This window comes from Barbus barbus (genome assembly GCF_936440315.1).
Source record: "Barbus barbus genome assembly, chromosome: 32".
In the NCBI taxonomy this organism is placed as follows: domain Eukaryota; kingdom Metazoa; phylum Chordata; class Actinopteri; order Cypriniformes; family Cyprinidae; genus Barbus; species Barbus barbus.
In genome coordinates, this window is record NC_136760.1 from 5,160,810 (window position 1) to 5,173,778 (window position 12,969).

General features: G+C 37.9%; 1 protein-coding gene across 1 annotated transcript; it reads left to right on the forward strand.

The window, feature by feature from the left end:
* The first annotated feature begins 2,538 nt into the window (after nt 1-2,538).
* LOC306852611 (ORM1-like protein 3) lies at nt 2,539-10,162 on the forward strand. Its single transcript, XM_079389588.1, has 4 exons — nt 2,539-2,845; nt 3,049-3,260; nt 5,671-5,822; nt 7,982-10,162. The coding sequence occupies exons 2-4, from the start codon at nt 3,087-3,089 to the stop codon at nt 8,115-8,117; spliced, it is 462 nt and encodes a 153-aa protein (XP_079245714.1). The 5' UTR covers nt 2,539-2,845; nt 3,049-3,086; the 3' UTR covers nt 8,118-10,162.
* The last annotated feature ends 2,807 nt before the right edge of the window (nt 10,163-12,969 follow it).

The following is a 12,969-nucleotide window of genomic DNA, read 5'->3' on the forward strand; positions in this document are numbered from 1 at the left end:
GGGAAACATAAATCTTTGGGCCTAAGGGTTGTATTGCTAAAGAATATCAGAGTAACATGTTCTGAGCTCCAAGATATAATTTAACAGCTTTTAAAATGTAGTAGCTCCCCGCAAAGAGCATTGTAAGAGCAAGAGAAGGAAGACCACAGTTCTTTGAAGTTGTGCGCATTTGCCATGATTTAATCATCAGTGAAGACGCTCCCACGTTATTCAGACACATGGCTCACGTTTCAGTTCCTACAGGTCAAAATGACTCCGTTTGTGTAGCAGAGCTGCTATTTCACCCATCTTTGGCCCAGAGACTAAATAACTTATTTTAGAAAGCCTATTAGTGGCCCTACAGCCTATTAGTGCCCTTATAGCATTTGTTGGAGCACTAGCTTCACATGCAACATTTAAGATGGAAGGGTCATATGCAGCTATAAGCTGACTAGATGCATATACCGGGTACAAATGGTTTTAGGTTATGTATGACTGCAGAACATCCTCAGTTTTTCTTGTTTCAGGTGATTGAGGTGTGGTAACATCTATAGATAGCTTCGGAAGAACATTATATTCATAGTAGTCCATATTATATTACAGTATATAATATTATTCTGAGGTGCAAATGGCAGTGGTGGAAATGATATTTTGAGCATATAAAACACTTCTGCTGCACCTAATTTCACAGCTAGCTTTTATCTATACACATAATAAAATACAAACTTTTTCAAAATTAGAGCTTAAATTGTAACTGTACATGATAGAAATATGGTTTTCAAATGATATTTACCTTGATGTTCACACATCACAGTCATTGTTTAAAAAAATTAAATGGAAAAAATAATTTTCACATAATTCATCATATCAGAATGAGCTTTATTGGCCAAGTATGTTTACACATACGAGGAATTTGTTTTAGTGACAGAAGCTCCACAGTGCAACAGGACAGGACACAGATAATAAAAGAATAATATCCAAATAGGCAATGTACAAAACAGCAAAAACACAATATATAATATAGACAATTACGTGTGTACAGGTCTGATATGTGCAAATTTGAAATGGAAAAAAAAAATAATAATAATAAGTGTGGTGAATAAATAATGTATAACAGAGTTGTGTGTTCCACGTTTATTGTCAAGTGTTCATGAGATGGATTGCCTGAGGGAAGAAACTGTTCCTGTGTCTGGTCGTTCTGGTGCTCAGAGCTCTGTAGCGTCGACCAGACGGCAACAATTCAAAGAGGGATTGTGCTGGATGTGAGGGGTCCAGAGTGATTTTACCAGCCCTTTTGCTCACTCTGGATGAGTACAGTTCTTGGAGAGTGGGGAGGGTTGTACCAATGATTCGCTCAGCAGTCCGGACTACTCTCCGTAGTCTTCTGAGGTCAGATTTGGTAGCTGAGCTGAACCAGACAGTTATTGAAGTGCAGAGGATGGATTCAATGATGGTGGAGTAGAACTGTTTCAGCAGCTCCTGTGGCAGGTTGAACTTCCTCAGCTGGCGAAGGACGTACAACCTCTGCTGGGCCTTTTTGACAATAGCGTCAATGTGATTGTCCCACTTCAGGTCCTGGGAGATGGTGGTGCCCAGGAATCTGAATGACTCCACTGCAGTCACAGTGCTGTTCATGATGGTGAGAGGGGGGAGAGCAGGGGGGTTTCTCCTGAAGTCCACAATCATCTCCACAGTTTTGAGCGTGTTGAGCTCCAGGTTATTAAGACTGCACTAGACAGCCAGCTCCTTAACCTCCTGTCTGTAAGCAGACTCGTCACCGTCCTGGATGAGGCCGATCAGTGTGGTGTCGTCTGCAAACTTCAGGAGCTTGACAGAGGGGTCTTTAGATGTGATGGTGTAGAGGGAGAAGAGCAGTGGAGAGAGTATGCAGCCCTGAGGAGCTCCAGTGCTGAATTAGCCTATGAATGTTTATGAATTAGCCTACCTCTGAATGTAAAACACGATAAATGATAGTTTAATCACATAGCCTACCTTTTCATTCGATTGATCAATATCGCATGTATAATCTTAAATGGTTGAGCAATGCATTAAAGTATGATATTTAAAGGGACAGTTCAGCAAAATGAAAATCCTGCCACCATCAACTTGATGATCCATACCAACTTGTCTTTATTTCTTCTGTGGAACACAAAAGGAGAAGTCAGGACGAATTTAAAGGACTGACAGCATTTCACTGTTATTGCATTATTCCCATACTATGAAATGTGAACTTTTCAGTCCCTAACATTCTATCTTCTCATTTTATACAGTTTTAATAACGCAATACAAAGTATCCAGTGTTGTTGTGAAATTCTGTTAAAGTTTAACTTATTACAGAATCAGACATTTGAGACCGTAACAGTATGGGTAATATAATACTGTTTAAAAAAAAAACTACCATACCCATAAATCTCAGTATTTGTGCATAATCGCTTTGTCTCTCTCACTAGCACTTTCTGTGACTTTAAGGAGGCGTGGGTCTTTTCAGCAAATTATCAACGCATCGAACGCCGATTGGGCGACATCCTCCACGTGACTCGCATCATCCAACCAGCGGCTACCCCGATGAATACATTCCCAACTAAAGGTGAGTTCTGAAAATGATGACGCGAAACGATGAAGTCTTGCTGTGTTGTCACCATCTGTTTGCACAGGAACAAAGTGCTTCAAAGCAAACATGATGAAATAAACAGACGTGTAACGTTTCGAAAACCGGCAAGGCTACATTGCATAAAGGCTCAAGAACTGAAGATATAATCCCGACAACGTTTACGAACCAGAGGGAAATAGCCCTATATTATTTTTCGTAAGTACGTACTGTGAAGTTTCTGCGTGATTCGCGAAGACTCTTGCGCAATATTGTACAGTAAGTGACCCGTGCTCTTATCATTTTAAATAACAACAACGGAACACTTTCAGAAGTTGTGTTGATTTTCCACACACTGCATATTGATGCTTATCTTTACATACTGTTCTATGACTCTTTCTAGTGTATGCGTCTGAATGTCAGTGAACGTAATGTAATTCACACCCATATGTGCGTTTCCACGTGTTTGTTGTGTCTGACAGTAAGTGCGCAATAGTGAGTGTCCCTCCAGTGCGCGAGGATGAATGTGGGCACGGCGCACAGTGAGGTCAATCCAAACACGCGAGTGATGAACGGCAGGGGTATATGGCTCTCCTATGTGCTTGGCATTGGCCTCCTACACATAATACTGCTCAGCATACCGTTCGTCAGCGTTCCTGTGGTCTGGACCCTCACCAATCTCATCCACAACTTGGTAAGAGCTGCTAGATGACACCAGGCTAAAAAGTTTTAACTACTAACTTAATATTAACACAGTTCACCGTACTGCGCTTTTAGGTTAGTGGTTGTTGTTTTTCTAAAACAACACGATACCTAAATTGTGTATAATTAAAAAAGGTGCCAAAATTAACCTTAAATCAAGCTCTGAAATGTATTTAAAAAGACCATGAACTTCATTGGCCCAAAATATGCTAAATTATTAACATGGACTGAATTGGAAAATGTCCATGGTTTAGTGCAGTAATTCATTATACAGAAGAAATTGTGCTGAAACTGTGTTTGTCCTCACTGCAAGTGAACTTATTTGTATATAGTTTGTATGTACATATATATATATATATATATATATATATATATATGTGTATGTATATGTGTGTGTGTGTATGTATGTTTTTAACACTATTTTATAATCTAATTGAATACAGTCTGTTGTACTTTTTTAAAAACGTTTTGTAGCTTGTTTATAGTTCGCCATCCATCTAAATTATGAATTTCAAAATTTTTTGTGCTGTGTACATCCAACAAAAGAATACGTGAGGCATTTGTCCTCCTGTTTACAAGTTGGTTATTGCTATATATTTTGCTATTGTAAAAGCCTGTTCACTCTGTTCATGATAACTATAAAGTTTTAATAAACTTTTTAATTCTGTGAGAATAGAAGTCCAAAGCTATAATGATAGGAGCAGTATATTTGGCATCACGTTCATTTCATTGAATGATAAAAACATCGACAGCTAGTCAGAATCCACTTGACTTTTAAAGGGGACCTAGTATGCCCCTTTTTACAAGATGTAAAATAAGTCTCTGATGTCCCCAGAGTGAAGTTGTGAAGTTTTAGCTCAATATACCCCACAGATAAAATTTTATAGCTTGTTAAAATGGCCACTTTTAGGGTATGTGCCAAAATGCGCTTAGTTTGAGTATGTTGCTTTAAATGCAAATGAGCTGGTGCTCCCAGAGAAGAGGGCGGAGCTTCAAGAGCTCAGGCATTAGCAGTGCTAGCCTTTGCAAATAAACATTCCACTATTAATACAAGCCTGTTATCTTTACAGAAAACGCACTCGGTTTCAAAGTCAGTCATCTGATGATACTGTGCATAATAAATTGGCGTTTATGAATTACACAGACTGGGAGCACGGCGGGATAAAAATAAAAACATAGCTGGTCCCACTTCTGTTTATGAGCTCGACAACTTCAAGCGATCGATTGACTCGCATTGCTTTCGTATGCAACTTTTAACTACCACATTCCTATTTAAGATCATTCTGGTAGCACTTGAAGGCAGCATCAGTGAAAACAGGCTGAGACAATGGTAGCTTTAGCAATTAGCCTTACAGAGTGCCAAGAAGCTCTTTCAGAAAGGCAATTTGGAAAACAAACCTGCGATACTTACTTTGTCTGGAGCTGACATTCTCGCACGAAGCGCTGAGATTGATGCCTAAACATTTAGGGGATGTTACCGAAAATTTAATTTAACCACAGTGTCCTCGGCTCAGATGGGGGAGATTATGGCGACTCCTGTGTTCATTAGTGCATCCCAAAACACAACACTTGTAAAGCCTCTTTGGCACTGAGTATATATCTCCAATAGTGGAGGACCGCAGCTTCTCACTGTGTTTCACTGGGCTGTGTTTATGCTAATAGGGCAGAGAGCGGCACAAATGGGTGGGACTTTTTCCCCTTAGTGACGTGAAAAGAGGGAGAATCTGAAATGGCTCGTTTGGAGAGACTGTTTATGATTTATTGGTTTTATAAAAAAATTAGTTGGTAGATTTTTAACATTATAGGCCGGTTGTTTTCACACATTGCGGCCACACAACTGTGTTCAAACAACTTATAAAAGTGATTTTTGCGTAATAGGTCCCCTTTAAGAGCTTGAGCATTCGAAGTGGCAGGCAACATAACTAAATAATAAATATAACATTATCATGCATTGACGTGAACGCTAAAATGGACAGGTGTGAACAGGCCTTAACTACAGTATAAACAGTGGCATTGTTATAACCTGTAACAGATCTGCAACTAATTTTCTCTCACAGTCTGCCAATGCATTAGTTTCAGTGTAAATGTAGCACAGATGCTTTCTTAAGATGCAGACGCCTAAAATAATCATTTGTTTTGTGACAGCCCCCAGCTGCAGAAACATTGAAACAGCAGCATTTTTTCTTGCTGAATTTTGGCCCGTTCAGTTGCTGACTCAAGGTTCTGTAATTTCAGCCAGTGTTGGACTAACAGAGCTATCCTGTATCGCCTTTCTTAGTCGTCCTGCTCCCAAAACAGATCAGCTCTTGCTGTTGCCCTAAGAGTTTCACAACATCTGTTGATAGAGCTTTGAAAAATTGTACCAAAGGTGATGATGTTGTGTGCCTGTCTTTCTGCCATAGTGCATGTATATCTTCCTACACACGGTAAAAGGAACGCCGTTTGAGACTCCAGACCAAGGCAAGGCCCGGCTTCTGACCCACTGGGAACAGATGGACTACGGGGTCCAGTTCACCGCCTCTCGAAAGTTTCTCACCATCACCCCTATTATACTGTAAGAGAGTTCGCCTTTGCTCTGTGCTGTTTGAAGCTTCGCTCTGCATGTCACGCTAATTTGTCCCTTTTGGTTGTGTTCTGCACACGCACTGAGAAGTCTTTCACAGCTTGCTCTGCATGACCATGAGCAAGAGGCAGTGATGCTGACTTCCTGTGGTGTCTGCTGGCAAGGAGAGCCGGATTTAGAAACAGTTAGTCAGTCAGTCAGTCAGCTCATTTGCCTTACTCTTTTCTTCTCTCTCTTCTCTCATATTGTGAGGGTGTATCTGTTGGTTACAGTGAGGAATAAGGAGGGTTGTCTTGATTTAGCTGTTCTTAATGTTAACATGAAACAGGACCTCAAACACCTTTTATTATAAAATGAGCTTGCATTTAAAAAAAAAAGAAAGTGAAATTGTGATGCTGTGTAAAAACTCATTTAATGTATTTCAGACAGGCACAAGATATTTGACTAGAAAAAACAAGTGAGTGAGACCTCCCTGCTGACAATACCAGAACCAGCCTGGTTGGCTATTCCTTGCTTGTATAAGTTGTTCTTAGGTAGTCTAGCTGGATTGCTAGCCTGGCCTAACTGGTGTTTAGCAGCAGAAAAGTACTTCAAGCACCTCTTAAACAGCCAACAGTCCAGCCTGACCAGTCTGAGAGGGCAGCTGAGATTAGCAAATCAGGTTTAAGATGTTGTTTTCAGCTGGGTTGATGAGAAGTGGATGGGACATAGTAGCAGTGTTATGGTTCGTTTCCACCGAGCAGTACGGGTCAATACAGTGCGGTACGATTTGGGACGGAACATGCTGATCCAGCTTGCGTTTCCACTGCCAACAGAGTACCCTTACTTGATAGGCGTGGTGTATGCTGGAAAGTTGCGATCGACAATAAAGCGTGTCAATTATTTTTGTATTATATACTGTTGTAGTATTAATTGATATTTAAAACTAGCTTTAATTTTTTTAGTTTTCAATTTAATTTTAGTTTTAGCCACTTTTGCCATATATTCTATTCTTTTTCTATTTTGCTTTAATATATATATTTTTTGAAGTAAACTCCTTCAATTTCATTTCAGTTAGTTGCCAAAGGCAAATTTGTTTTTCCATCTAATATTTGTATTTTATTTTATTTTATTCCAGCGCTATATCAATTAAAACAGTTACATAGTAACAGCAATGCATAGTATAATGTTGATTTGCTACAAGAGTGTCTAAAAAAACGATTTGACTATTGGTTAAGTTTGGAGTAACAACTTGGTGGATGTACATTATCCTTGCCACATAAGTAAATAATTAGACAAAATATTGATTTAAGTTATATTTTATTAGCTCTTTAAATGCAAAGCTGCCGCAAAGAAAAAATTTCCTAACAAACCGCTTTGAGCCTAGATGAAGTTCAGACAAGACAGACATAATATACAGTCATATCACTAATTACACTACTTTTCACTAAGTACACTATCAGAAATAAAGGTACAAAAGCTGACACTGGGGCGGAACCTTTTCAAAAGGTACATGTTTGTACCTAAAGGGTCCATTTTGGTACTTTAAAGGTACATATTAGTACTTAAAGTGTACATAATTGAACCTAATAGGTACAAAAGTGTACCTTTTGAAAAGGTACTGCCCCAGTGACCGCTTTTATACCTTTATTTCTGAGAGTGTATAAAGACGAGGACATTAAATGTTATTTGAGAACAAAGTATTTTAAAATCGTATCTGTTTAATTTCTTAAAGTGCCACTATTATTGATTTTTTTTTTAAATGACCTTTCATGCAGTGTGTAACACAGCTCTAAGTGAATGAAAACGCCCTGCAATGTTTTAAATCTGAAAGTGAACTATGTATAAAGCTGACCAATCAGAATCAAGTTGTCCATAGAGCCGTGTAATACAGTTTTTTCTTTAGAATAGCATGCACCATACTAGAAATGTTCATTAAGAAAGTAACTATATCTCTTTTTATATTGATCTTATTTTATATTAATTATAATCATCTATTTATATACAGTATATGTATGAAAAGCATTCTGTTGCAGCATGAAGAAACCACATCCTGTTTCCATTAATGCAGTCTTGTGCTGTGCTTGCTTGAGCAACTTCTGTAGCCTCTGCATCTGTGCATCTCATGTTGCTATCTGACTTTATCTTGTCCTTGTCCTTCCCCTCTACAGGTACTTCCTGACCAGTTTCTATACAAAGTATGACAGGGTCCACTTCATCATCAACACCATTTCCCTGCTCACTGTGCTTATCCCCAAACTGCCTCAGTTCCACGGGGTCCGTCTCTTTGGAATTAATAAGTACTGATGAGGCTTTGATCTTCAACACAAGAGGATGTGTGGCCATATACTCTGTGGGAATAAAAAAGGGGGAAATTTAGAGATTCAATGGATACTTTGCTGCTTTGCGGTCAAAGTGGCTGAACAATATGCTATGGTATCACTTTTATTGATGTTTTTTGTATGACATTCAGTAGATACAAACACATTTGTAGAACCACCAGCAGAATGCAGCAAAAGAGGGTCTCTGGATATGTTAGGACCACCGTTATACTCTGTATTGAAACAGGCAGTGTTGGTTAACAGCGTAATATATGCCATTGGGAACCATGTGTTAGATTTCAGTCACTTTGGCAGAAATGCTGCATTGATGCAATGAATCAGATGGGTCAAAATAGGCTGATTCTTAACTGTTTTGGGGGCCTGAGTCAGCACTTCCTAATGTTCAGCGCAAGGCGTTTAGAGTAAAAAGGTACTGTGTTTCTGAAGAAAATGTACAAGGCTATTTTTAGCACAGGTGCAAAAGACTGGCTTCAATCCTATAGTTGGACAGTGTCATCCTGTCCTGATGATACTTCTACCAGACCAGTTTTTCGTGATTTTAGATTTAAAACAAAGCTAGTTAAATTTGACAAATCATAACCTGTTAAAATATTTTATGTCATAGTGTTTTTTTTTCCCAGAGCCCTAACAGTCTCAAACCTCTCGCTATTTTATAACATGCACTTAATATTGAGTAACAAAAAAGCTACTTGGTTGCTTGTAAAACCCTAGATGAGTGGCTTCTGATGGGGAGAACAGGTGCAAGGGAATATTGGATTAGATCATTTTTGCCCCAAGAGAGAAACTGCAGTCTAACTGTGCATATGACCTTTGGACCGTAGTCTGTCTCATTGGACTCTTGTGTACAACTCTTGCACTTCATGTCCAGGTCTGAGTGAGGATATATTAAATGTTAATGCAGGTACAGAATATTTCTGTAAAGCATCATCAAAATGTGAATAAGATGTGAAGTGCTTATCTTTAGTGTTTCATGTCTGTCTCACAAAGGCAGTAACTGAAACAGATTTTTTTTAAATTGGCAATTTAAAGCAAACCTGTCTGTCACAGTACAGATCTACAGATTTTAGTTTTGACTAAATACTGTATGTAGTTACTGCATTTTGCCTGTGAACAGCAGTATGGACAGATGACCGGCCCTGTGATATGCATTTTGCGTGACAGTACTATAATGCACTATACTATAATTTCAGAAATTTGTACCAAAAAGTTATATTGAAATGATGTATGGTCTGTGACTAACCCTGCAGACATATTGCTAGTACTTACCAAACAAGATTCTCAAAAGGTTGCTTTGAAAACGACATTGCTTGCCTTTATTGTCTAATACAGCATTTCATTGTCATATTTAGTAGCAGTTTGTTATATCGGTGTCTCAGTCGTGCTCAGTGTGGAGTTTGTTTTATTACTGCCCTCTCTTCAATGGTATGCATTACAGTCAGAACAATTGTGAAACCAGTAATCATGCATATGTAGAGCAATGTCTCATCTAGCAGATCAGTTGACCTTGGTCTACATTTTTGTCCCTTATCTTAGTTTGCTTTGTCATATTCTGTGTTTTTCAACATTTTGTGACAGATGCTTGTTTATTGTTGACATGATCAGTATTTGCAATAATACTTATTACGGAAAATGTATTTTGTAAATAACTTTACTACAGTCGATGATTACTTCATAATTGATTTTGTTGACAGGGTACCTCTCACAATTGTTTAATGCAATTGCAGATGAACATTGTGACAGGGCTGATATTATGTCAATTTTTACTGTTGAGCTCATTTGTTCATCAGCTGGGCTTCAGTTCTCATCATTTGCAGATGTTTTGTCTCTCATTCGACTGGCTTCATCAGTTGTAGCTAATGAAATGTTCCCTGAAATTACATTTTGTCCCATGTTGTATTAGTACATTTACACTGCTATTTAATCATGCCTAATCTTTTGTTGCAGAGTTAATACTGCAAGCTGTGAATCGTTATGTTTTGGGAACTGTAAGAACAAGAACTCTGGCTTGAGAATTTGTTGTGGTGTGGTAATCTGAGGTGTTGCATACCGTGCTGCATCTGGCCTTATCAGCTGGCAGGATGTTGATGTCATGGCCCTTGCCGAGTGATATCAGAGACTTTCTTTCTCGTATAGTCAAGTACAGTGTCTTTTAGTTTCAGCAGAGCCTCTCAGTCAAATTGTCAGTTGTAGAACTGTTCTTCCCTCTCTGTTTGACAGTTTCTCCTGTTTGCATTCACATAGTGATTGTGATTGACAGCGACTCCATCGGCAATTCACTAGCTGCACGGCGGGATGCTTTGCAAGGTTAAAAAGCAGGGATAATCTTATCCTGTGACTGATGAAGCGCATTCATCAGCTAATGTGAAACAATGTGCAGTAATGAATGAATGAACATCTACCTGACATTTTACAATGAGCCAGGTGAATGAAAACAGACATTTAAAGGCACAGTTCAGGCAAAAATAGAAATTCTGTCATTTATTAACATTCATGTCATATCCAAAGCTGATTTTCTTTCTTATGTGGAACAGTACTTTTGACAGTTTGAGTACTGTTTTTCGTATGATAAAAGTCAGTGGGGTCCAAAACAACAAATAAAATCTTATTTTCTGATCTACATAAAAAAGCAAGTCATAGAGGTTTGGAATGATATGAAGGTGAGTAAATGATGGCAGTATTTAATTTTTTTGCAAGAACTGTCCTTAAAAATAGACTGACTTCCTCTAGTTTAACAAATGAGAAAATGTACCTTAAAAACTGTGACGATACAAAGAAAGCACCACACCAGTATTCCACTGTGCAACGTGAGCCAGGGCCGTGCTCTTTGGGTTGTTACCCAAAGCGAGTAACTTTTTAAACATTGACCTGGTGAGAGTCCATCAGAATGGGCGAGAGTGAGGCCTCATGTGTCAGTGTCAGTTCTCCATTACTAGCTAAATTTTGTGTAAGCTGTCTATCACCCGGTCAACACTTCTCTCCCCTCAGTGAGCAGATCCATTCCAAACGTGAGGCGTTTCCTTCCTTCTACAAATTTTACAGTGGTTCACCTGGTCTTTTTCACTAGCATATTTCTGTATGACACCCCAGATGGTACGTGTTTTATTTGTAAATATTGTATGCTATGGCTTTGTGTTTATTGTATTACTGTAACATCGGCCCTGAAAGCAGTCTGCACCTGTAGCATTTAAGGTTATACGGTATTTGCATGAAGGGCTATCGGTAACAGGACCAGGTCACACTGAAGCTGACTGTTCTTCACTTCTGGGAATTTCTTTTATATAAAGAGAGAATTGAATAATTTGTTATGCCGTATTTGTAGACATGTACACTACTGTTCAAAGGTTTTGCATTGGTAAGATTTTTTTTAATGATTTTTAAGTCTCTTATGTTCGCTGCATTTACTTGATCAAAAATACATATTACAGTTTATTTTTACAATTTATTAAATATTATTACAATTAAAAAATAATTGTTTTGAATAATTTAATTTATATATGAATATATTCATTTTTATTTAAAAAAAACAAACAAACTTACTGATCCCAAACTTCTGTACGGTAGTGTAGATGGAGTAGGTAGTTGTTTGATTTTATGTTGGAACATGAAAACTTGGATACTGAGAGTAGGTGTATTGGTAATTACATAAGTGATGGCATTTACATATTAAACTGAAGGTTTGATTTGTACTGCACTGTAAGAAAAAAAAAGATTATTGAAAATTATTTAAGATTATTAAAAGATGATTGCGGAAAATTCTATCATTAACACATTTTTACAGACTTTTCTTGGAGTGTGGTAGATGTTTAAATATAAACTGTTCTACTGAAATGCTTTTAATTATCCATTTATGTAATGTCATTAGGAATAAAATTGAATTTTAAAGGAAAAAAGTGTTTTTTTTTCATCTTTTTTAGCATATTGACATGGTGCAAACAGCTAAAATATCTGAGTTGGCCACTAGGTGTCAGCACAGATAATGCTATAAAATACATTTTTACAGTTTCATTTAGAATCAGAATGAGCTTTATTGGCCAAGTATGTTTACACATACGAGGAATTTGTTTTAGTGACAGAAGCTCCACAGTGCAACAGAGAGACAGTAACAGGACAGGACACAGATGATAAAAGAATAATACAAATAGGCAATGTACAAAACCGCAGAATGAAAGCTGTGGGTGGCAAAAGATATTTACTGATAGCTATACAATGTAGTTTGTGGTTACCATAGAGACAGAATTATCAGGGTATTGTTAAGATTTTCATGGTTTTCCTTTTTTCTGTATCCGAGTATTTTTAGGAACAAAACAAGATGTTGACCCTGTCAACAGTCCTTGCCTGTAGTCCCATTGATAATATAATCATCTGATCCAATTTTTTTTTTTTTTCATTCGTTTTCCAAACATGTAGGAGTTTCTTTCTTCTGCTGAACACAAAAGAAAGTATTTTGAAGAATGTTGGTAACCAAACAGCTCACGGCAGCCATTGACTTAGGCTATATATAAAAAATTACTATGGAAGTCAATGGCTACCATCGACTGTTTGGATACCAGCATTCTTCAAAATACTTTCTTTTGTGTTCAGCAGAAGAAAGAAACTCCTACATGTTTGGAAAACGAATGAAAAAAAAAAAAAAATTGGCAGGCCGCCTTTTAAAGACCACTGGAATATGAAGCTGGGGCCTATTTTTGATTAGTTTTACAAAATATGCAACAGGTGTCCCTGCTCCATCCTACCAAGGGGTCCTTGGTCTAAAGATGCTGAAGGCTCCTGCTCTTCTCTATTACATTTCTGTTTTGTATTATATAGCGTCTGTTTCA

Coding starts and splice junctions, on each gene's coding strand:
- LOC306852611 (XM_079389588.1), top strand. CDS start 3,087: ATGAATGTGGGCACGGCGCACAGTGAGGTCAATCCAAACACGCGAGTG. Junction 3,261..5,670: donor CCAATCTCATCCACAACTTG/GTAAGAGCTGCT, acceptor TTTCTGCCATAG/TGCATGTATATCTTCCTACA. Junction 5,823..7,981: donor ACCATCACCCCTATTATACT/GTAAGAGAGTTC, acceptor TCCCCTCTACAG/GTACTTCCTGACCAGTTTCT.